General features: G+C 44.8%; 2 protein-coding genes across 7 annotated transcripts in view; one reads left to right on the top strand and one right to left on the bottom strand.

The window, feature by feature from the left end:
* The window catches only part of LOC149365914 (uncharacterized), a 34,264-nt gene extending 12,094 nt beyond the window's left edge, over window positions 1-22,170 (top strand). For 2 of the 6 annotated variants that reach the window (XM_089547201.1, XM_089547187.1), the window contains exons 14-23: window positions 3,612-3,674; window positions 4,729-4,776; window positions 5,624-5,773; window positions 6,346-6,522; window positions 8,397-8,447; window positions 10,196-10,286; window positions 10,884-10,963; window positions 14,168-14,219; window positions 14,544-14,620; window positions 18,275-22,170. In XM_089547201.1, the coding sequence (XP_089403327.1) occupies window positions 3,612-3,674; window positions 4,729-4,776; window positions 5,624-5,773; window positions 6,346-6,522; window positions 8,397-8,447; window positions 10,196-10,286; window positions 10,884-10,963; window positions 14,168-14,219; window positions 14,544-14,620; window positions 18,275-18,577 (1,092 nt within the window). In that variant the 3' untranslated portion in view covers window positions 18,578-22,170. The remainder of the gene's footprint in view (window positions 1-3,611; window positions 3,675-4,728; window positions 4,777-5,623; window positions 5,774-6,345; window positions 6,523-8,396; window positions 8,448-10,195; window positions 10,287-10,883; window positions 10,964-14,167; window positions 14,220-14,543; window positions 14,621-18,274) is intronic. The other 4 variants (XM_089547195.1, XM_089547210.1, XM_089547204.1 and 1 more) reach the window with 4 other exon arrangements.
* A 1,793-nt stretch (window positions 22,171-23,963) lies between these two features.
* Window positions 23,964-25,081, bottom strand: LOC149365913 (CDAN1-interacting nuclease 1-like). Its single transcript, XM_089548234.1, has one exon. The coding sequence runs from the start codon at window positions 24,867-24,869 to the stop codon at window positions 24,009-24,011; it is 861 nt and encodes a 286-aa protein (XP_089404360.1). The 5' UTR covers window positions 24,870-25,081; the 3' UTR covers window positions 23,964-24,008.
* Between the last annotated feature and the right edge of the window lie 449 nt (window positions 25,082-25,530).

The raw sequence follows: 25,530 nt of genomic DNA, 5'->3' as shown, positions 1-25,530 counted from the left end.
TCACTCACAACAATGTATGATCAAATTGTAAATAAGTGTACTCGTTATTACTTGACCTGGAACATTCCATTCTTGCCCACCGTTTCTTGATGTGTGGCTTAAGAGGCTTGTTTACACGTTGTACAGAACATTAGAGAAAAACACTCCTTTTCGTGACCGTTTCTGTGATATCTCAAAAGTGGGGCGAAAATTCTTTTTAAACTCTGGACCAAAATGAAGTAAATTAGGGGCTGGCGGTCAGCATTGCAGTTCTATTTTTTTTCTTCAATGGTGTTTGATATGCAACAGATGATGCATCCCATTTATTATTTTTACTCTATGTATATTTGTATTATGGAACTGTCTACTTTCGGAAAATGCGCTTCTCATTGTGCTTTCAGCGATATCATCCAGTGATTCAGGTGAAGTAAAAAAGCACCACTGAACGGAGTCGGCGAGCTCCAGCTGCGCTTCTGTTTGTGTCGATTGCAGTTGAGAATACCTTTTTCGTTGTAGGGAAACCAGATATGTGGCATGTCTTGCTTAAGGGGGGACACTGATCTTGAAAAAAAAAAATTTATTAATGAAGTCGCAGTTACGAAATCTTAAGGGAATATGTATTTTTGTGTGCTGATTCTAAATATGTCATTTAATTTCATGGAAAACAATTCCTTGAGCACTTATGCACTTTTTATGCTAGTATTTTGCAAAGAGTTTTGAAGAAAAATTGCTGTGTGAAACTCGCTGAAATGTATGCCATTGGGTTCTCTTGACACCACGGAATACAATAAGGGTAAAATTGTCTTTCTGCCTATCATAGAACTTAAGTTATAGAGTTTTTAAGTTGTCGCTTCAGAAATGAGAAGGAAAGTGTGTATTCCTGTTTCTGAAGTGGCAGCTTCAGTACCCTATAACTCAAGTTCTATGACAGCCAGGATGATAATTTCACCCTTATTGTATTCCTTGGTGTCAAGAGAAGCCAATGGCATACATTTTAGCGAGTTTCCTGCAGGGAATTTTCTTCAAAACTCTCTGCAAAATACTTGCGTAAAAAGTGCATAAGTACTCAAGGAATTGTTTTACATGATATTAAATGACTATCTAGAATCAGCGCACAAAAATACATGTGCCCTGAAAATTTCATAACTATGACTGAATTAATAAAATTTTCTTTTTTGAAGACCAGTGTCCCCCCTTAAATTTCGTGGCCAGTGATCCGTAAATTATTGAGAACTCGATTGCGTAAGAGCGTACTCACAGACGGTGCATTGTGGAGGCAACTTGCCCCTGTTGTTGCACACTATACAAAAGTGCCGCATGTTGGCGTGTTGCCGAGATTTCGTTGCACCGTGCGCATCGTGCCTCCGCCAGCACCCCCAACGCCACTGCCACGACAACGTAGATCCGGCGTAAAAGGCTTCATCCCCCCTGAATGCATGTCTGAGTGAAGAGAAACCCCAACCATACTGGGTTTTTTTTTTCTTTTTTTTTTGCGTGTGTTTCCTGCGTGCATTGCATAGCCGGCACCTGTTTGTTTTGCTGTAGCCGTGGTTTGTCACAGCATGGCGAGTAGTCGGCCGCTCACTTTTTACGGTTGCGCACTTTTGAGAACCTGCAATACTGGATGTGTTCCGCTTCGTTCTGGCAATAGCAGGTTGGTTTGCAGGTTAGAATGGGCAGTCTCAACTCCGCAATTTAGGAAGCTTTGTGTTTGGTGTGTTAAGTCTAGCCTGATTGAGGTTCATGTCTAGAAATTGCGAATATTGCTGAAGTGGGGGAAAAAGCAGCAGGGTGTTTTCTGGATGGTGAGGTCGCCATTTCATTAAAGGACAGCTTCACAGCATGGAAGGGTGGTGCACAGTATGGTGGCATCATCTGTTGCTAAATGTCTTAACAAAAGCTCATCTGGTCGGCGTGTCGGGCGGTTTCGTTTTCATTGGTGTTCTCTGATTTGCCAAGAGTTCGTTAAGACGACAGTAGGCCTCTCATTAGGGTGTAAATGGGAGAAGAAGTACGGGACTTTATTTGCAGTTTCCTCAGCAATGCTGCCACCTATTTGTGGAGAAATAAATGGTGGCAGTGTTTTCGAAGAGCTATGTGTCAGTCTAACAGGGGTTCTTGTTTTCCTTTAGTGCTCGTTTAACAGGGCAGAGCTTAACGTGTGTCAGTCATCAAAGCCTCAGTCATCAAAGCCTCAGTCATCAAAGCCTCAGTCCTTGCAGTAGTGGAAATATTGATAGAAACGAAATGCCGATGTTGACTTTGTTCAAAAAGGCTTTGAGAAAGAACCTGGCATTCACTGCTCTAGACATCTGAGCTACTAGAAATCCTTTCTTAAAGTGGTTTAAAATGTTGTGGTAGTATTTGAACCTTTATGGGGGGTGGGGGGAATATGTAGGGTTTTGGTGAACAGTTTCATTCGCTGGCTGAAGGAAGACTGGAATCAGGCTTAAGTTCAGCTGGGGTGGTCTGCGTTGCAGGCCACACCAGCCATCTGCTTAGCTGTCTACCGGTGCATTCGGAACACACCCAGTGTTGGCTTGGCTTTTTCACATGCATTTTATAGCATTACCCATTTATTGCAGCTCCTTACTTGCCCACGTCCTGATTGATTGAGTGAGATCAATTGTAGACCAGTTAATATTATTGTCAAGTTTTTTGTTAATTCTGCAGCTTAGAGGCAGAAGGCTCGTGTATACTGCACATTTTTGTAGTCGGGCTCAGTCTAGCTGTGCTAAACTTAAAAGGGCTCTGAGGGAAATTCCATGGAATTATTGTTCTCAGTAAAATTTTATGATCTGACCCTTTCTGGCTGTGTTGCCGTCCGTCCAGCAGCAAAAGACTCGTTTACTGGCGAGAAATTCGGTTTTAAAAAATGTTCCCGCCAGTCAAGTCAAACAAATGGCATCCTCACTGAAAAGGACAGGTTCCCATTGCTTTGAAGTGAATGGCAGTGTGTAGCGCATAGCCTCCGAGATCCACGCGGAAAAATCTGTATGGATGCGCGCATTTTACTTGCAAAATCGGCTGGTGATTGCAGCACCTGTATTTCATTGTTTGGTGTTCTCTAGATTATAAAAGCTCAGTTCCCAGTGAGAGTGATCTCTCTGCGATTAGAACTCGGTACCCTATTGATGCAGGCCAACTGTTATTTCTCCTCAGTGTTCCTTTAATATTTGCTGGCTCGTCAGCGTAGCATAAGCAGACAGCCACTTCTTTCCCGCTGCCGCGGTGGCTCAGTGGTTATGGTGCTCGGCTGCAGGCCCGAAAGATGCGGGTTCGATCCCGGCCATGGCGGTTGAATTTCTTTGGAGGAGAAATTCTAGAGGCCCATGTACTGTGCGATATGTCAGTGCACGTTGGAGAACCCCAGGTGATCGAAATTTCCGGACCCCTGCACTACGGCGTCTCTCATAGCCTTAGTTGCTTTGGGACGTTAAACCCCATTAACCAAACCAAACTTCTTTCCAATCACATGCTGCTTGGTAGGTTGCCTTAAATGGGTTTTGCGACAGAAATTGCTGGTTTTTCCCCCCCTTTTTGTGGACTTTAATTTTTGCATGCAACATACCGGAGTGTGACCATGAATAGACATGCATGTCTTTTTTTTTTCTTCTTTTGTGTTTTTTTAGAAGGCGGCATTAGATATGAACTTAGCAGAAGTTAGACACGAGCTTGAAGAAGAGAGAGCGAAGGTACATACCACTGTTACTTTGCCTTTTTCACTTTTTTTATGTTGTCGTTTTCCTCAATACTTTTCTTTCAAGTCTCGGCCTTTTTCTGTTTAGTGTTGGCATGACACCTGCTTCACTGCTTGTAAAAGTTGTGCATGATCACTCTCCTCTGTTTTGCATGAGTGAAAGATTTTGTGCAGTGGCTATCACCTTAGTGGTTACAGTGTAAGGGGCATCTCTACTCTTGGTGCCCCAAGTATTTTTAACCATCTTTTCTGTCTTGAATTTATAATTGCCCTCTTAGTTTTTAACGGAAAGCAGCTTGCAGGCTGTAGGGGTGCATTGTGGGTAACGTTAAGCCTCATCTCTTTTAAAAATGAAATGCTACGATATGCTGGTTTCCATGCACAAGAGAAATGTGTGTGTTCTTGAATGCAAGAGAGTATTGTAAGATAGTATTGAAGGGTGTACAAAGCATCACAATGTGTGACTGGTCAAGCGTGAGGAGTGTTGAAAGTGCAGTGCTTGACCTGCCTGCGTACCATCAAGCACTCAAGCAAAGTCAACAAGGAAGAGAGAACCTTGATGATGAGAAAGTGGCAGCTTCAACAAAGTGTTCCAGGGACCCTTTAAGGTTTGGAGCGCAAACAACTGAAAAAAAAAAAAAAAACTTTGTAATGGTCACTCATTTTGGTGCGGTCAAAGTTGCACTCAAGTAACAGCAGGCATAGTTTTTTGTTCTTCTTGTTAACCACTGTGCGGCCAATTCCAAAAGAAGATTTTCGGAAACTTTGTTATAGAAATACAGTTTACAACACTGTTACTTCTGTGTTGGTAGAGTGGCGCTTCCTTAACTGCGAAACAGTGCCGACCTTTTGGGAGAACGTGTGAAGCTCGGGCCAGTTCTTTGCATGCCTGCCTCTCTGTCGCATGCATTCGCCTTTTCTGGAATTTCATGTTGCGGTTCAAGCTTTCTCTGTGTACTGTCACCAACGTTCTTTCAAAAAGAATTCAATTCCCCTGTGGACGTTGCCTGACATTCTGTTTTGATGCTTTGCGCGGTGTGCGTGCCTAGGTCTCTGCACTAAAGAAGCAGCTTGAAGAACAGGCTAAGCTCTTAGAGGTGAGTGACTGAAGCTTTTCTCTTTTTTTGTTTACGTTTGGCCGTTATGCTTTGCCTTGCCACTTGCTGGCAATAGCCGAAGTGTCTTTAGGTGCCTCGCACAGCAAAGCATAGATCATTGATGCCAGCTCGGGTCATTTGGTTTTGCATCTTACGCTGAACTGTGCAGAAAAAGCACTGTGGATGGGTTAAACAGCAGTGCATGCTGTAACTCTGTGATCATCGTTTCTAGAGATCTGTGTGCTGAAAGCTGGCTTGATGCACCGCAGTTTGTTTTGCAAAAACCGCCTCAGTGACGATGCAGTCGTGCCTCGTTAACACTGACACTTTGGTTCCCTAGCAAAAGTGTCCATAAAGCGAGTTGTTCGTGACAACGAATTGTGAGGAAAAACACTTATCCAGAGAAAAAAAAAACATTTGCCAGTAATGTCTGCTTCTGTGCATAGTGGTGGATGGTGGAGTTGAAATTAGACAATGTATCATCATGATCACCATAGTCTCATAAAATAAAGGTGAGTGTACTGTTCAAAGAGCAGGTTAACAGTATCCTTGCTCGTGTATAATTTACCTGCTCTGGGAAAAATGAATAAGGATGAATTTACAACGCAAGAAAAAGACAGTGCTAAGAGCTGTCATGTTTTTTTTTTTATCACATACGAGATCGACTTCTATTGATGTGTCCAAATAAAAATAATAAAATAAAAATAAACGGTTCTTAGTTCTGCGTCTGTCTCCTCAATCTCTTCTTTCTTGCATTGTAAATTTTTTTCCCAATAGAAACTGCACAGTTTTGATGTGCCCTTGGCGCTGACACTTGACATAGTGCGACCGCGAACCCCCTCTTCAGGAGCAAGAGCGTGACCTTGAGCAGAAGCGGGCTGAGCTCCAGGGCCTGTGCCAAGAAGAGTCGGCACTGCAGGCCGAGATTGACAGCAAGAAGTCCCAGCTGCAAGCACTGAGCCAGACACAGCAGGACACGCAGCTGCAGATCAGCCAGGTGCGACACCGCTCCCTCGTTAAGGCATCAACCACCGATGAAATGGAGGTTCAGCCGTAGTGAACCGAGTGTTTATGCAGTCTGGGAACTCACGCTTACACTCGCAGGATGTGCCAGTTATAGCTCAGTCTCACAGTTTGTTGGAACTGCGAAGTATGGCTGTTGTCGCACAGTCTTTATTCGAAAGAGATTGTCATTGCCCAGGTTCTTGCCAAATAAATTTCGCTGCCACACAAATGTTTTATGGCAGTTTTTGAATGGAGCATACGAGAAGTTGACAGTCAGTTAACATGGATGTTGTTTTCACTCCCTTGAAGTTTAAATTTACGATTTTTTACTATGCGAGGTTGCATTCCTGCTTTGCAAAGCCTTTCAGGACATGGTAGGCTGTAAACTATATTGAAGTAAACTTTATAATGGGTACTTGTAATAAGGCAATGAACAGTGTAAATGCCACATAATACATCTGTTTTGCTTTGGAGATCTGGGGTCTCGCTCATTGGTTACGCTTGTCTTCTGTACTTGTGCCGGCAGTGTTCACTCACTGGGGCTTTTTTCTTGTGTCTTGGTAGGTGAAAGCCAAACACGTTGCCCTGGAAGAACAGCACGTGCAGCTCAAGACGTGGGTGTCACAAGTTGAGCGCGCTCTCCAGGCCGGAGACCCAGGCCTAGTGCCCGAGTCCCTACTACGGGAGGACCATCTGTCCACGGGGCTTCCCGAGCCAGAGTACCAGCAGCTCTCCAACACGGTCAGCTACTGGTCGCTCGTGCTTTCTCAGCAAAATTTGGCTCCTTCAGAGTCTTGCTGCCATTGTTATTGTTCGGTGCCAAAGGGTGTTGGGATGGATGATCAGCAAAAAGCACGCACAGTCAAGCCCACTTATAACAATATTCAAGTGCCATGGAAATACATTGTTATAACCAATAATTGTTATAACAGGGTTGTGCCGAAAAAAAAAAGAAAGGATGACAAACTTCAGAGCATGCCTGTAAAAGCTCGTTAAATCGAACTTCAGGGAACCAGAACAATGTTCACCATTCACCGATGACCAAAGCACCGCCATCACTGTGCCACCGGGAGCTTTGCGCACCTCCACGTCACAGGAATCAAGCCGGCTTTTTGGAAGCTATTCTTATGGGAAATTCAAGAAGCATGCAGAACCAAGGGTGCGGTGACAGCTGACAAGAGAAAAACCGCGCTGGCTGCATGCACGCGCGCTGCACTGACTGATTAGGGGTACGCATGGCGTGCGTAGCCAATGCAGCAATGCAGCAGCTCTCCTGACGCGATGACGCCTGCCTCTTTTGCTTTCGTGGCGTTGCTGCGCCAGCTTAGTCCATTGGTCGGCCCCACACATGCACGCTTTTGTGTTGTAAGCATGGTTTTGCTGGTGTGGTTGTAGCATTTCTTTTCTTTTTCTGTAATGGTTGACACTCAATTACCAGATTTAATTGTTATAACCAATAATGTGCCTTGACAGCATTGCTATAAGCAGTTTATTTTACCATAGAACACATGGTAAAGCTGATGGTGCCATGACTAACCATTGTTATATCCGATATATTGTTATAACCAGTATTGTTATAAGTGGACTTTACTGTATAGGCTTTCACCCTTGGCAAGTGTCATACAGCCGGTTTATGCTCCATGCAAGTTGTTTTAAAGCAAGGGAAAACTGGAGCCATTCGATTTCGGGTTCCTTAGTTGAGGTGCTTGGGAACTGAGATCCTGCATTGATCCGGCATCCCATGAACGTTTTCTGCTGATAGCATGCAACAGGCTGAAAAATGCAGGAGTCAGTAGTGATTGCTGTGACCATTCCTGGAGTGCTGGTGTAGTGTTCACTTTCTTTTTTGCTTTTGTTCAGTTGTCCTAACTTTCTTTTGGTTTCATCTTATGTGCTATACTTTGCCAGCCAGAACAACAGGGGTGTGCACTTCTACTGTCTGATTGTCAGTTACTGAACAAGTCTAGGGTCCCTTCTGTTGTAAGACTCAAGTGATATGCAGTGTTAGACCCAACTTAACCGGTTGACTCTACTTAAAATCTTTTTTATGTTTGCGCGGCGAATTTAGGGCTAACACTTAAAGACTTTGGCACTGACATGAATGACAGCACAGAACTTAATGATGCCTTGCATCGTGCTGCAATTCTGTGAGTCTTGTTAGCCGAGCAGCTTTTACTGTCACAATAAATGGGCCCCGAAATGTGCCCTTCAAGGTTTGTCTTTGTGGTGGCATAACAAGCGGCACCACTAGACTCATTGAAGGCGCCAGAAATGCCAGCGGTCTCATTTAAGGTGGCTTCTGTTTAAAAAAAAAAAATGTGTTTAGGGTGCAGTGGTCTAGAGACTCTGTGCTTTATTTTCTGGAGGAAAATGGACAATGTATGAAGTCACTTCATCATGGTGTGTATACCAGAGTGTAGTGCAAAGCCATACACTTCAGTTTGTGCACAACCATAGCAGCAGCGATGAGTAACAGGCTGGCCAAGTGTTATACCTGCAGGCTGTTTGTCCTTTTGTTGTTCTGCCTGTCTCTGCTTTGCTTTTAAAGGTTTCCTGAGTTTGTCTCCTATATATTTTACTATTTTTTCCTTGGTTCTCCGTTTTTGCTCCTGCAGGAAGGAAGCAGTCCCACTAGCTTTGTGAGTGCACCCGACGACGATAGCAAGGTAACCGATGCAATTATCTGCTGAAACAGTGTCATGCAACAGGCCTAGAGACACGAGGGGCCACCAAAATCTATTTTGTGTGCAGTAAATGGGAAAATTTTTGTTGTTAGCCACGGAACATTTGTAATAGGGCAAGCTACTTGAAAATTCTCAAGATTTATCGTTAACAAGGCTTTTTCAACAAATTTTCTCTGGTTTTGACTACTGTGAGACATTTCGTATTATAGAATAGCATTTTCAAAGCTGACTGGCACTCTTGGCATGCTAAGCATAAAAAATATAAAGCAAACAGCGATGCCATACTCTGTGTTGTTTCAATCTGTACAAGACAGTGCGTATGCATTTTTTACCATGTTTTGTGAGATAGAGCACATGTTTAACGTTCACACCAGGTTAAACCATGCTGAACTGGCTTAACTCTGAAATGGTTAAAATGTTAATGGCTTAAATGGTTATAGGAAATAGTGTTTGGCCGTGGCAACATACTTCCCGCATAATGTTGACATCGCGATACTCTCGCAGTGTAGAACATCTCAGAGCAACACATGCTACAGCATAATTGCAATGCCAACATATGTTAAGTTGGGCTGCATAACAATAAATAAAAGCACCCTGACAAACACCGTCTTCAGGTTTGGCCAATAGTCAGAGGCACATGGATATCAACTTTAGATCATAAAATGGTACTCTGAGATGGCTCTACCATCAAGCTCTTGAGCTGCGAGGAGAATCTAACTTTTTGAAGGCTTTGGGGTGTGAAAGCTGCCATGGTGGCTCAGTGGTTATGGCGCTGGGCTGCTGACCCAAAAGTCGCGGGTTCGATCCCGGACACAGCGGTCTAATTTCTATGGAGACGAAATTCTAGCAAGTTAAACGTTAACGTTAAGAACCCAGGTGGTCGAAATTTCAGGAGCCCTTCACTAAGGCGTCGCTTTGGGATGTTAAACCCCCATAAACCGTGCACCAACTTTGTGGTGTGAGGCAAAGCGTGTGTTGGCTACGAACACGGAAAAAAAAAAAGCCGGCACAGGCCACTGAGAACGGTTAAGTGGCAAATAAGGGGCAAGGAGGGTGGAAGGTAAAAAAAAAAAAAAAGCTGAATGGTCGCAGCGAAGAACAACTCTAAGCACGAAGCAGCGGTGGCATTGAGTTGGCTATATCCATGCTCCATTGCGTCATGAACGATTCTTGTTTATTGCCTATTAAAGGGTGCTGTGTTCATGCAAAGCTTTCATTTCATGTGAAATCAAACTTTCCTTGTGCAGATACAGTACTTCCGAGAGACTGAAACGAAATCGAAAACATAACATGTAATGTGATGTAACTAAAAATAAATCATTAGCACATAATGGGATGATCAGAGCAGGATGGGAGGTATTTCTGCTGTATTTGCAAACCAGCACTATGTGTTTAGTAAGCAGACAGATTATTACCGAGCATCGTCACCATGCCACCACCAACAACTGACATAGTAAAGATTTTTGTGGGTCCGAGCGGCTTTACTATAGAGGGGCTCTACTAGTGAAATTCAAGACCATCCCTCCACCTGCTGATGAAGCAGTACCTTTCTCAAAATTTTGTGCTTGTTTAGCTGAGGAGATTCTGCCGTGAGGATTCTGTATTCTTTTTAACTGGAAACTAAATCTGTTCAGGTAGGTACAGTCTGTTCTGTATGAAATGTGTACAGGGCAGTGCGTTGGTTAACTGCAGTCATAAAATATGCCTGCTTGGCCGTCATTGTCTTTCAGGATGACCCATTCAAGAGCAGCAAAGACATGTTCAACGACATGAATGGGTTCCTGGGAGACCCATTTGGTGGGGAAGATCCTTTCAAGTCGGGTGAGAGTGCCAAGTTTTCATTCTAGTTTATTTCAGTGCATTGAAGGTTGCTGCAAATATTACATATGGGAGGGGGTCCCATAGTCAGTGACAATGCTGCTGGGACTTGCTGGAATTAGGGGAATAAGTGAGTGGCATTCTCAGTGGCATAAGTGTGGCATTCTGCACGATAAGTTTGTTCACTGTTGTCATTACATGTCGATATTGTCACTTTTACATGTTACGTGTTGATGGCATTTCAAAGAAGGAAGCTAAGTCACCTACATTGAAAGTGTGTTATACTATGAAGGTGGCAATATTTTAGTATACCTGATTAAATTAGCTTTAGGGTTTATTCTACTGTTTGATTACAGCGGAGATGTCAGTGGCTTGTTTTAAATGGGGTGCCGCAATAAAGAGTGTGTAGATTGGGCTTGCTGGCATGCTTCCATCTCTTGATTGAGGACCTAGGACAAGAAAATAACTGCTCATTTCCTTCTTTCTGCGCTGACTGAGAGGTTGGGAAGTGTCGTGCACCTTTTTCCGTGTTGCACACATTCATTATCTCTCAACGTAGCGCACATTTGTTTAATTCTTGCGGCGTGTCATTCTCTGCAGTAGACCCATTCAAAGGCAGTGGCTCCGAGGACCCGTTTGCTGGGGATCCGTTCAAGAGCACCTTCAGTTCCGAGACAAAGGTATGCGTCGCCTATTTGTGTGGCTTAGGGAACACAGTCCAGTTCAAGCGAACGGAGTTACAGATGTCTGGTCATGACATACCGCCTGTTCCGTATTTATCTGTCCGTGTTATAAAAAAAAATTCTCCTGCGCAAACTACTGGACTATATGGGCTCAAACGCCGTCTACAAGGTAGCTTATGAGGGTCTTCGTCTTTCGATAACTAATTTAACATCTAAACTTGCCTGCATTTTCAGGAATTGGTGAAAAACTGCATTCGGCTGCGGCAGAACTTTTCGTCCAAGCGAGCAAAGAAGCCATTTTGGCAGGCTGCGCCATCTGGCGAGCGGTGAGTCAACCGATGTCATGGCTTGGGGCAGGAATGCCCACCTCGTGCAGTTTCGTCGAATGTGCGTGTCGTCTGCTCCTTGAAATTAATAAGCTCGCCAGATGGCACAGCCTGTCAAACTGACTTCTTTGCTCGCCTGGACGAAAAGTTCTGCCGCAGCCGAATGGAGTTTTTCGCCGATTCCTGAAAATGCAGGCAAGTTTAGATGTTAAACTACTTATCGAAAGACGAAGACCCTCATAAGCTACCTTGTAGTCAGCGTTTGAGCCCATATAGTTCAGTAGATTGCGCAGGAGAATTTTTCGTAACCGATATAGATAAATACGGAACACGCGGTATAGATGACATGTCATGAGGGTGGAGTCTGTAGGCCTGCTCCAGGCATACCTTATCCCTTTCTGTGCTGAAGTTGTGAAATACCACTAAGTGTGTTCATCATAGCTCAACTGAAGTGCAGGTTACTGTCCAGGGCTGTCGATTCAGTAAAGTGGAATTCCGTTTCTTTTTTTCTCAATTCCTCCAAAGCAGTACGAAATCAAAAGGCATTCATTTCTAATCCTGTAAAATTATTTATGTTTTGACATTATTCTGGACTTATCACTGCTTTTTATCTACTTCAAGAAAGTGTCTACTTGGTCAAAGTTTCTACCAAGGCAGGCAGTTCTCTTTGACCAGTTTAGTAATTATGGTGAACAGTGCTTGAAATGACTATTTTTTCGTAAGTTTGGCTTTTTACAGCTGTACCTTAACCTTCTTGTACCATTATGGGCACCAACACCGGGTATTTGTATGGAGGGACATACCTTTAGCTCATAGCCTTTAGTTTAGCTAGCAAGTACAGAGAGAAGCATTGTAACGACTAATTTTTTTTCACAAGCAGTCCTTACCTTTGGATCAGCCGGTTTTTTTGGGCTTTGGGGAAAGAATGGGGGAGCTTAATCTTTAGCTTTTTTCCTGCTGTTTTGTGTTCGGAGCACATAGACCTCTTTTTGAAAAGGTCTGTAACCCAAGGAATGTTCTTTTACCATTATGAGCACCAACACCTGCTATTTGTATGGAGGGACATACTTTTAGCTCATAGCCTTTAGTTTAGCTAGCAAGTACAGAGAGAAGCATTGTAACGACTAATTTTTTTCACAAGCAGTCCTTACCTTTGGATCAACCGGTTTTTTGGGGCTTTGGGGAAAGAATGGGGGAGCTTAATCTTTAGCTTTTTTCCTGCTTTTTTGTGTTCGGAGCACATAAACCTCTTTTTGAAAAGGTCTGTAACCCAAGGAATGTTCTTTTACCATTATGAGCACCAACACCTGCTATTTGTATGGAGGGACATACTTTTAGCTCATAGCCTTTAGTTTAGCTAGCAAGTACAGAGAGAAGCATTGTAACGACTAATTTTTTTCACAAGCAGTCCTTACCTTTGGATCAACCGGTTTTTTGGGGCTTTGGGGAAAGAATGGGGGAGCTTAATCTTTAGCTTTTTTCCTGCTTTTTTGTGTTCGGAGCACATAAACCTCTTTTTGAAAAGGTCTGTAACCCAAGGAATGTTCTTTTACCATTATGAGCACCAACACTTGCTATTTGTATGGAGGGACATACTTTTAGCTCATAGCCTTTAGTTTAGCTAGCAAGTACAGAGAAGCATTGTAACGACTAATTTTTTTCACAAGCAGTCCTTACCTTTGGATCAACCGGTTTTTTTGGGCTGTGGGGAAAGAATGGGGTAGCTTAATCTTTAGCTTTTTTCCTGCTTTTTTGTGTTCGGAGCACATGAACCTCTTTTTGAAAAGGTCTGTAACCCAAGGAATGTTCTTTTACCATTATGAGCACCAACACCTGCTATTTGTATGGAGGGACATACTTTTAGCTCATAGCCTTTAGTTTAGCTAGCAAGTACAGAGAGAAGCATTGTAACGACTAATTTTTTTTCACAAGCAGTCCTTACCTTTGGATCAACCGGTTTTTTTGGGCTGTGGGGAAAGAATGGGGGAGCTTAATCTTTAGCTTTTTTCCTGCTTTTTTGTGTTCGGAGCACATAAACCACTTTTTGAAAAGGTCTGTAACCCAAGGAATGTTCTTTTACCATTATGAGCACCAACACCTGCTATTTGTATGGAGGGACATACTTTTAGCTCATAGCCTTTAGTTTAGCTAGCAAGTACAGAGAGAAGCATTGTAACGACTAATTTTTTTCACAAGCAGTCCTTACCTTTCGATCAACCGGTTTTTTTGGGCTTTGGGGAAAGAATGGGGGAGCTTAATCTTTAGCTTTTTTCCTGCTTTTTTGTGTTCGGAGCACATAAACCTCTTTTTGAAAAGGTCTGTAACCCAAGGAATGTTCTTTTACCATTATGAGCACCAGCACCTGCTATTTGTATGGAGGGACATACTTTTAGCTCATAGCCTTTAGTTTAGCTAGCAAGTACAGAGAGAAGCATTGTAACGACTAATTTTTTTCACAAGCAGTCCTTACCTTTGGATCAACCGGTTTTTTTGGGCTGTGGGGAAAGAATGGGGTAGCTTAATCTTTAGCTTTTTTCCTGCTTTTTTGTGTTCGGAGCACATAAACCTCTTTTTGAAAAGGTCTGTAACCCAAGGAATGTTCTTTTACCATTATGAGCACCAACACCTGCTATTTGTATGGAGGGACATACTTTTAACTCATAGCCTTTAGTTTAGCTAGCAAGTACAGAGAGAAGCATTGTAACAACTAATTTTTTTTTCACAAGCAGTCCTTACCTTTGGATCAACCGGTTTTTTTGGGCTGTGGGGAAAGAATGGGGGAGCTTAATTTTAACTTTTTTCCTGCTTTTTTGTGTTCGGAGCACATAAACCTCTTTTTGAAAAGGTCTGTAACCCAAGGAATGTTCTGTTGCAGGACGAGGACTATTTTGCTGCCAGCTTTCAGGACGCCCCAGAAGTTCCTGTCGGTAAGCTGCAATTCCTTACTGCGAAGTGATTGGGTCGGTGTGAGCATTGGAGGTTACTTTCCTATTTCATTAGCCGATAAAATGATTACTTCATATAAATTGCTTATCAAACAAACAAAATAAAGCTATGACTTGCACTGAGGTTGATGAGAAAACCAGTAGAATGTGTAATTCTTCATCAGTTGATGGCAGGAACTTGTTTCTTTTCGTTATGGCAAAGTTTGTCTTTGCTGAGCCGCTTTTATTTTAACTGTGAGAGTTGTCGTTTCACTTTTTGAATTGGAGCGCTGAGTGAAACTTTGGATTTGTTTTTTTGCTGTGCAGCTGACACAAAAGACCCTTTCGATCCATTCGGGACAGGGAAAGCAGCTTTTGGTGCAGCCAATCCTGGGCCCGATGAGGTGAGTAGGATACACAGTGTTGCTTGTTAGGGGCGTTGCACAACTTTCCTCAGTTGTGTGTCTTATTTTTATTTCCTTATCATTGTGGACTGTGAACCATGTTGATGTGATTAAAAGGCAGTTGAGGCAGCTTTATATCTACCGTAAAAGCCTGTGTATGAACTGGCGTTTGCATGGGCGCGCACGCTTGGCAAGTGTCTGTAGTCGGAGCTTTGCCAATCATCGTTGTTGGATGCACTGTCTCCCAAGAGGCTCTTGTCAGAGATCTTTCAATAGAAACATGTCTTCAGTACCATCAAATGCATTCGATATTTTGCGCTTCTTGAAATCACAACCGGCAAGCTTCTCGGGAATGCTGGCCCAAGCTTCCGTAATCCAGATGCACAGCGTGGCTGGAGAGGCCCATGTCTGGTGACAGTAACTGCAGGTTCTCCACATCTCATCCAAATCATGTAGCAGTGCTTGATGTGGTATCAATGTTTCCAGCAACTTTCTTTTTAAAAGCAGCCGTGTACTGCTTTTGTGGTCCCGATTCCATGGGAGGTGCAATCGTCCTGGGCATCGCGAGGTCAAGCCAGCATAGTGAAATAGCGTCCAAATCGAAACTGACCAAAGCCACTGCAAGATAGTGCCTCCTCCCTTATTTGGCGCATTTATATTAAACCAGAAAAGGCCTTATTGGGCATTTGGACCATTTTTTTCTCTCATGTCTCCAAATAAAGTGCAACAAACCACACAAAATGGTGCATTTTGCATGACTCTGTCCCACTGCCAGTACAGAGCAGTGATAGTGCTAGACCTAGGTCTTTCACACCGTTTAAAGAAAGGGCCTTCCTGGCCAAATAGGAGTGATACTTTAATGCAACATGAAAGCGTGAATGCTTGCTGCACCACTGCCAACCACTAGTGTAGTGCGGTAAAGCCTGCCAGCTGCAATCGGAGCGGGTACCACCTGGCGCTGGGTGGTTTGATATATCCATTGTTTGGCTCTGTTAATTTTCAGCTGAAAAAGTCTGTAATGTTCATTTGCACCTATTTTCTCTTGCTGTCGCCAAATGGTCTCTTTTCACCAGCATCACCGTCACTGGGCGCCCGCTGGAAAGCGTCCAGTGGTTTGCTTGTTCATATTATCTGCCATGGCTAAGAAATCGTTCTTATCATCCAGAACAGCAGCTTATTGTATGCAGTTCGGGTTTCGGAGACATTTATGAAATTCGTGTCACCAAACTGACGTCAACCGTAATCTTATCGTCCAGATTCTACTGTGTTCTGGGCTTTGTGCTTCTTATCCGATAGAAAAAGGTTCAGTGATTTTCTTGTTTTGTGATGTGGAGATATGGGGGTGACGTCTGTGTCTTGTATTTCTTGTTTTACTTTGGTCCTAGTAGAGTTTCACTCAATGGCCCTGAGCCTTGATGCATTCTGCAGTTCTTCCCATTTACCGCTCCTATAGGGGATATTCAAAATTCCGCAAGTGCGCTTTCCCGCATAACAATGTTGCCCAAAACAAGATAGGTGGCAATGCGTTTGCAGCTGAAACAAAGCAAGAAAGACTGTTTTTTTTGTTTGATTCTTCCAAAATACGTTTCTTACATTCTATCCACACTTTTAGCGCCTGTCCTGTAGCCCATGTAGTTCCTTTATAGCGAAGTCGGCCATCTTGTTTGAGGCAACATAGTTATGTGGGAAAGCGCACTTGCGGAATTTTGAATAGGCTGTGGCTAGAGTTCCGTCCAGACGGAACTACAATTTGCGCTAGAGTTCCGTCCGGACGGAACTACAATTTGCGCTAAAGTTCCGTCCAGACGGAACTGCATGTAGCGATGGGGTTCCGTCCAGACGGAACTGTATCTGACACCATACAGTTCTGTCCAGCATTATCTGCCACATGAGTTATGTCAAGACGGAATTAAAGCTGGCGTTAGGGATTGGGAAACCAGCTTGCTTGCAGACTTTTGCATGACCATTTAAAAAAGTGGCAATCCTATTCCGCCTAATGTGTGACAGGATATTCTGCTGCATGATTTTATTTTCCAAGCAGTCAGTGAGAAATGGCAACAGAACGAGCTTTGGCTTGGGTTTGTTGGTGCGTTTGCATAATGCTTGTTGACCGTTTGTGTACGTCTTAGTCTTTTTCCCGCTACGTCATCGTGCAGCGCAAATAGCGACAGGGCTTCACATCACTTCGCAAAGAGTTCCTGCACTCTGCTTCTAACAGTGTCATTTTCCCGATCCTGCATGCATGCACGGAAGTTATACCTTCGAGGATGTAACTAAACGCAATGCGTGGACAGATATTTTGGTGCCGTATAAATGCATAGAGAGAACATCTGAATGCAGCTTTGTCAACTGATTATTCTAGAGGCAAATAAATGCTTTATGTGGGCAGAAATCACCCATTTTGTATAGTATGGACAATACGGACATTAGACAGTTCTAGTTTTACGTACGTAGAACCTTCACGCACGTAAACGTGAGCGTGCGCTCGTGTCGCTTCGTACAGTTTTAGCTACACGTACGGGACGCAAACTGTGTATATCTGCCATAGAACCTAAAAAATGCACTAGCATGTTGTGCCGCGCCATCTAGTACAGATAAAGAAAACTAATTTTGTTTAGTCGAGCTGCTTGGAGCGGAGCCAGGCCAAGCCATAGTGCGGGCGGTAAATACTTTCCCCCTTTCTTCTGACTGAGCAATTTCAGTCCACCGAACTGTATGTTGCATGTTATCTTCAAAGGGGTTGCATTCCTTCACGTCCCGCAGCATAATTAAATCATCGCTTTTCGAGAAGCGAAGGCGCGCTGGTGTCCCACTCATGTTGACGACGTGCGCATATGGAGCCAAAACGTGCACATTTTTGCTTTTCCCGCTGACCGTGCCGAGGGTCTCGCGATATCCCGCGAGGTTTTGAGCTTCGCGTGGTCTCGCGAGACTGTCGGCACACTCATTGCTATGACGACCACAAACGCTTCTCCGTCAGGCTTAGGAGCTGCTGAAACGGATTTCTATCTGGAAAACAAAAGCTAGTGCTCACCTAAAACTTCATGCGAGAGCAAGGATAGACCATCTGAAGGCAAATACAGCAGTATACAGCACGATACCACGTCGAGGGAATAGCGACGAAGCTGTTATCGTTGTGAAGCGGGCGGGCAGGGCGCCGCCATCTTGCCAACGCCACGCACGCAAGCAATCAACGTGAAGGCCGCAACGCAAAGATCCAAATCTCACGTACGTCCGTGCGACCCACGCAGACACTTCACGTTCTGCGCATGCGCACTGGTGACCCGTAAGCGCTCTACTTACGTGAAGTTTCTACGTACGTGAAGCTAAAACTGTCTATTGTAAGGACGGAACTCTAGCTGCAGTAAATATTCCGTCTGGACGGAACTGCAGCAGCAGCAAATGTTCCGTCTGGACGGAACGCTAGACACTCCGTTTTGAATATCCCCTATTGGGCCATCAGTGCAATTATTGTAGACGAGTGTATGAAGATGTTCCGAGCCCAGTGCTAATCTGATCTTAATTCTGGCAGAAATGCACATATATACGGATGTTAAGCAGTGGCACCGTCTTGTTTATATTGACCGTACTCGTGGCATGCACTGTGCCAGCTGTACCATTCGCACATTTTTACTGGGAACACAATTATTGCAGGCCGCTCCTGCCGCTGCCAGTGCAGACCCATTTGGTACCGACCCGTTCGCGCCGGTGCAGCCCGCACGCGCCGAGAGTCCGACACCTGCATTGCCGCCGAAAAAGGGCAAACAACCGCCGCCAAGACCAGCACCCCCCAAGCACCTCGCGAGCTCGCGGGGCGGCGGTTCATCGTCTGCGAGCGGACCCACACGCGCTGCTCCCGCTCCGCCCGTGCCGCCGGACGACGACCCTTTCGCCAGCACGGCAGGTGGTTCCACCACGGAGTCGTTTGCGAACTTTGCGGACTTTGGGAACTGCTGAGAAGACGCGCGCAGAGAGTCTACGGGTCACGATGCCATGCCTCTTTTACGCCCGTTCACACACGCACCTTTATTTTCTACCCTCCGCCACTCTTGCCGCACGCGTTGCTGCACTATTTATGTGTTGCCGTTCTGTCTTTCAGCTTGGGCTGCGGCTTGGACTAGCTGGCTGTTGAGGTTTGTTCTTTTGGGGAGTTATGCGGTCTTACGAGTGGAGACTGCCTGCATCTCGATTTGTATTTGTGCTTTCAAGGTGTCCTAAATTGCATTGAAAGCGCCGAGCTGAGTGTGCGGTATTGACGGCTGGTCCCCGAATATCTGGAATGCGGTTCATTCGTGACATCGGACGGCAGCAACGGCAGTCCACTGCCTTCGTGTGGCCTGCTGAGCGGTAAAAGTTGAAATGTTGGTTCAGAGAATTCATCTATAGCCATGCCTACAGTGCAGTATCATTGACTGCTGACTGCTGCTTTCTGTTCGCTTGTTCTCCGCAGCTCAAGTGTGACTGTTTTTTGTGGAACTAAGGTGTAGTATTGAATCTCTCGCACTCCGCAAGTGGACACAGCCATAAGCAGTGCGTTACATGCGAACAAAATTGGTAGCCATCCTCTGTTAGCCAGGTTCCTGGCGGGTTGTTATGAGCTTGGCTTGTTTCACTCTTGTGTTTAGGAACATCAGGAGTAGAGCTGACACTACCAAAGCTTCAACGTCGGGATAGGTGGGGCTACTGCCAAATTTTTGCATGAGTAAACCTGGGAGCTCTAATGCTTCTTCAGGGAGGACATAAATGTGCGTTTGCATATCTTGTTAACCACTCGAGCTAATGCTTTGCACTTCTGCATGGGCCACTGGCTATTATGGCACCACTCTTGTGCTTATGTGTGCTTCGTGGACTGAATGGTATCAAGTGCTTGGGCTGGCTTGCAGCAGTGGACATCAAGCTGTGCTTTCATGAGCAGGAGTACCACATAAGCTGCGCTTTTCAGCGCACATTTAAAATTCACAATTCTCGAGAAACATCAGTGCAGGGATTGCCACTTGACCCAAGGGCCGTGCAATTTGCAGAGCCGGCTTGCTGCGTGAATAATGTAATTAAAATTGGGCACAATGCAAGTATTATTGGATAATTTTTCTCTGGATAATCTCTCTGGCCCATTTGGTGGTACATATGAGTGAACTTTTCGTGCAGAAAATGCCTGTTCAACTATACACCACTTGTAAAGCTTCAGAGAGGGAGGGGTAAAGCTGCTGTTTATGTGTTCAATACAGTGCAGCCAATTCATAATTTTGTTTTTTGCGTGCCATACAGACTCTCAACTTTTTGTCACCTTATATAGCTTTCCAGCACATGTGCTTGTGTGAATGCCTTCCAGAGCAATCTTACAGTAGTGGATCATGGGCTGCAATAGTCTTTTGACACTGTTGAAGAGCGTTTGTTTTTCTTCTTGTACAGCCTGTTGATAGCACTCTTGTTGCTAGCGCATCAGTTCCTGCATTTGGCCGCCTGTCATGCTACTGAAGACTTGCTAAGTGTTGTGGCTTTAAGTATGCTTTCTACTGTTGGCGGTCCTTGTTTGGCTGCTGACGGCCAATGCTGGTTCGAAGTGCACATTTGCTAGCTGCCCGTCTTGACATTGCAGCATCCGTGTTTGTAGCAGCAGTAGGAACGCATGCATGTTAGCTGAAGACATCTGTATGCAAGCTTGCCTCTCGATGTTCTTGCCACTAGGGAGTGTACCGTGCTTGCCTCGGCTAACTTCACAAGATGGATCCGCTTGACTGACGGAAGCGCTGTTTTAGCCAGGAGACTGCTCGTCACATGGCTGCGTGGATTTTAGACTTAGTGTTCAGCTCATCCACGTGAGCTACACGACTGACACGGTTCAGTGTCGGCAATTGATGTCGTAGTCTGAGGAGTAGCCAGTGCTTTGGTCAGTCACGTGGCTCCATCTATGATGATGGCACTGATAGTTTCGGAATGCTGGGAACAGACATGTCACTGGGTCAGCAGCCCTGCACAAGGTGGTCAGCCATGTAAATTATTCATTCCTTTCACGGGTGTGGTGCGTTGTTGAATAGTTTGGCTAGTCTGTACATTTTTTGAGTGTTTGGTTAGGATGTGTAACAGTGAAGGACGGGTGTACATAAAGGTGAAGATGTTTTTGGAGCTCACTTCATTGTTTTGTTTCTTCATCATTATTATTACTTAAGTTGCAATATTAAAGGAGTACAGACACCTAATTTTGGTGTCATCTTTGACTCTCTACAATGATGCAGAAGACACTACTGTGCATAAATCATCACGTGGTATTCGCCTATGAACACCAAATAATTTATAATAGAATTTTTCTGCCATGCTGTTTCGGCTTAGGTTTCGGTTTCAACAGCGGAACGATGACTGACGTCAACATGTGCTTATAGGTCACGTGGGGCATGAAAAAACTGCGATATCGCTGCTTCTACATTCATTTTCATTCTATCTGTTGAGGCAGGCTGGCTTTAGCATTGTTATGTATTAAAACAACAAAGCAGCAATTATATCTGTTTTTTCATGGCTCACGACCTATACCGTCTCTGACGTTCAGCTGTTAAAACCGAAGCAGCACGAGAAAGAAATTGAATATAAATTATTTAGCGGTCATAGGATAATACCACACGGTAACCCTTGTATGATGCCTTATGCATCATTTCAAAGAAGTAAAAAACTCGCCCAAAAAGTTAGGTGTCTATACTCCTTTAAGATGTGCGTGAACACATCTCACGATCTTGTGTACATAACTGTGACGCAACTTTCAGCTTATGGCTGTTACACATCAAGATGTCTTCCCAGGTAACAAGTGCAGGTCATGTTCTTTGCCTAGTCTACTTAGCTTGTTTGTGTTTTTCTGAGACTTAAGCACCGCAGGCCTTTGGTTACTGCTGTCTGCTTTGAACAGTTGGTGGGGACACATTGTTTCTGCCTGCCACCAGCACCTCGCGGGAGAGCAGTCTTGGGACAACTCGCATGGCTATGCGCCGCCACGAAATGCATTGTGTATTTCTGCGTATTGCAGGTGGCACTTGTTTTGAGACTCTGCACAGCCATATATATATGTGATGAGTGCACGGGCAATAGCTGCCTTCACAATACTTGCAAAACTGCCCGTGAACCGTAGTGAGTAGTAATAAGCATACATGTGTCGCGCACCTTTAGACAAGTGGATCCAGTGTTCTTGAAAGCAAGTTGTGGTGTAGGCCTACGTGCACGTCTGTGTTTGAATTGAAGTAAATGGTTAAAAAGTAGTGTGAGCACTTCTCTCGCCTCAGAGCTAAGTCACGGTCGTATTTCCTTCAGCAGCTGTAGCACTTGTCTCGAATGTCAAGGCCAATTCTTGCCAGCTTGACAACATATTCATCCGTGATGGCGCGCTTGAGAAGAGAGTACGCTCTCCGTGTGTCTGTTGATTGGCCTGGTGCTATGTTATCTCTCTTCTTGTTCCCAGTGTGATCCACGCGGTGGGACAGTTGCGTTTCGTGTTGAAGTTGATTCTTTTAACATTCCCTTGCATTTTATGTAGATATGTATACCTTTTAAATAAAAGCCATATGCATGTTTGTGTGGAGTTTGAATAGCCTGCATCATGGGTTTGTAGCCTTGCTTGGGCTGACAACCCTGCATTTCAACCCGTTCAGGCCTCATACTACTGGCACTGGGCAGTAGTCTACTCACTACCGTAATAATGGAATGGCAGCTCTACCACTGGTAGCACTTTCAAGAGTGCTGATCACCTCGAGATGATGTGGCCTGTGATAGAGAGTACCCCCCCCCTCCCCTTTCTTATTTTTGGCCTGATCTTGGATTCTGGTTGCCAGCTAGGAAGAGCCTAGTGATGCAGAGCGCCATCACTAATCCGAGTCTTATCAAAGTAAGGTCAGTTCTTCGAGACTTTCACTATGTTGCTTAAGACCAAGCTTATTTCAGAAAAATTTTAAGGGTCGGTACCGGCCATACATGTAAATGCACTAGGTCAACAATGAGAGCAAGAAAACGCACTGCTACTGTTGACTAAATGTTTTTTGAAAGCAGTACATATATATATACTGTTAAAAGAGTCTAGAAACAGGTAAAAAGATGAAAATGGGTAAAGTAAGTGCTGTGGGGCAAGTAGGTTAATAGCTTTGGGACTGCATGGCACACACATGAGAAAACGATGAGGAGAGTTGCAAGTAGCACATGTCCAATCATTTTATCGTCTGAGTGCTAATTTTTCTTACCAGAGTGTGTAAAGCAGTAAGTAAAAAAATTCGCCTTCTAACAAACAAGACTAACCGCATGCCTGTGCCACATGCACATAAGAAATAGCAGTAAATGCTGAAGGCCTTATGTTAACGCCATTATTTTTGGATTCAGTGCTACACGCCCATGTTGAATGTCATTGTACAAAAGTCACAATAATGCCTGCAAGGCACTCAAAAATTTTGCCTCAATATAAACAGTGCTAATCAGCACAGTATTTTGGCTAAATTTTTCACATGTAACATAAAAGTCATTTTGCAGGAAATGTTTCTTTTCTTGCTTGACAAGTTGAAAAAGTAACCATAAACTCTCGTGTCAACATACAAGGTGAGAGTATCTGTCAAAAGTGCTAGCAAAAATAGTGCCCTTTACACTGAAAATACAGAAGAAATGTCTCATCTGGATAGGAAGTTGCTCCAAGCAAAGCTGCGTGCTTTTTTTGCATGTGGAATGGGGTCGACAGTACGCATTGCTCAGGCAAATGAGATATGACATTAAATATGGCATTAAAGCATTAAATTTGTGTGGCATGAATTTAACTACACTGCCAATTCATCCTCTTCGATTTCAGAACAACATTTGAAAGAGCAGAACTGTAACCCTGCTGCTGATCACAAATATTTGCACTGCACCTAAAAATTATTTGACGTTCTGAACTTCTAGCACTTCGTCATTAATGGCCTATACTTTGTTTGCAAAAATGCAAACAACTCGTTGAATGGGCGGATTACAGCACCAGCGAAATTCGCGAACCTGACAACTTTCTGAACGTCTAAGAACGATAGAACCGCGCACTTGACCTATAATAACAGTCAATAGAAGCATCCAGCATAGCGTAGACTATGCCGGATTACCGGGTGCCTCCGTAGCGCATGCGCAGTAGTAGGGGCGGGGCCAAGCGCAGCCGGCGACCGGTGAACCGTATGTTTACGCTAGTACATTTCCGCTATGCTAAATGTCTCTTCTAGCAAGAATGCACAGACGCAGTGATCGTTTAGACAGCGCATGTTTCCTCCGCACCACTAGAGCATTGCTTGAAGCTGCGTGCTGTACGCCATAATGGCGCCCGTGGCTTCACGTGCAAGCCACGGAACAAACACAGGAACAAAGCCACGTGAACAAAACTGCTTTATGAGGCGCGCCATTGTTCACAGGATCAGCTTAAATCTATGCCCATAACGTCCTCCATTCGCACAACGTTCTTGGGCATGTAGTCACGGATTATACATCCATCCTCACGGCTCCCGACGATCTCCTCGACAAAACCGAACCAGTAGATGACCAGGCCGGGCCCGAAGCGATTCCAGTAGCTTCGGTACTGGTCGCGCGAGTAAGTCCTGTGGCAGTCGGGATCGCCAAACTGCGCTTTGCTCTCTATCCAATTCACGATGGTTCCGTCCACCATGATCGGCAGTTCCAATTTGATGTCGGGAGTCTTGTCGTAGCCGCGTTCTCTGAGCGCGTCCTCGTCCACAAAGGCCAGTCCCAGGAGTCTGAGCTGTGTTTTCAGGTGAATTTCGTACTCCAGGCCAATGGAATTTTTCATCGCGTCGCACAGAGGACCGTAGGTGTTGTCGTTCACGACGCATATGAACACCTCGGCCGCCAGCGGGCCGTCCTCGATGATGGCGCTGTTTCTGAGCATCTGACTAATGTCCTGTTTTGATGGGGGTTCCTCTTCTCCCTGATAGTTATAGTGCTGGTAGTGCTTCTCGACGATCAGGCGCGCCATGAGGGCTGGCGAAATACGGAGCTCGTCGGCGTAGACCAAAAGAAAACCGGGCGGTTCGCGTGCCTTGACGCACGCCTTGAAGTAGTAGTAATGCTCGTCCGCGGCTGGCGGAGACGTTAAAATGTGGTACGTCTTTTTGATGTTTCGCTGGGCTTCGGATGAGATGATGCTGCGAAGAGTGACTACGTCCACGTCAGGAAAACAGTACCGCACTTCGTCTAAACAATTGCGCAAGTTCAGGTATGCCAGCTTTCGCACGATCGCCTCGTAGGTGGCAAGCTTCATCTCTGACTGCACTCTCAACAACGCAAACGTGAACTTTCGAACAAGGCGCGTCACACAAAAAGCCGCCGTAGGGAGGGTTCCTAGAAATACTTGCTAGTCTGGCGTCCGCCGGCTGCGGCGGGGGCTGCTGCTGGATGATCGCAGCGGTGGCGCTGCGAGCAACCGGTGTGCCGTGCCGGCCACGGCGTCTGCAGTAGACGCGCGCGTTTCGCCCCTCGAAACGAGCGCGTTATCAGATACTTTGAGCATGCGATTGCGCACTTTCTTTCTATAATTCTAGATTAGTAGTGGTATTTCAATGCACACTTCAGTTAACGACGCAGCGACGCCAATCATTTTTTTTTTTTTGCGAACGAATTTTGTGCGCGTGCTCATGAGTCGAAGGCGAAACAAACCCACTCATTTTTATACCCTATTCTCCTCTCTGAATACTGCAACCGTGCCGTATCGTCATACCGTCTTATGGGGAATTTAATAAATAAAAATACCTTGCTTCAAGACATTACCCTAGGATTCTAAACCCCACGGCTGTGTGTTTGCAACAGAGCGCTGTTGACAGCGGTCTGATCTCAACTTGTACGGACTTTGAAGTTAGAACACAGACTGAACACTGGAAACTTCTAGATGCAGGCACAATTAAAGCATTCAAGATGAAAACCCG

Source organism: Amblyomma mixtum, chromosome 1, assembly GCF_055824585.1.
Source record: "Amblyomma mixtum isolate Tamu chromosome 1, ASM5582458v1, whole genome shotgun sequence".
Classification (NCBI taxonomy): Eukaryota; Metazoa; Arthropoda; class Arachnida; order Ixodida; family Ixodidae; genus Amblyomma; species Amblyomma mixtum.
The sequence above is the reverse complement of the archived record's forward strand: the minus strand, read 5'-3'. Positions and strand labels throughout refer to the sequence as shown.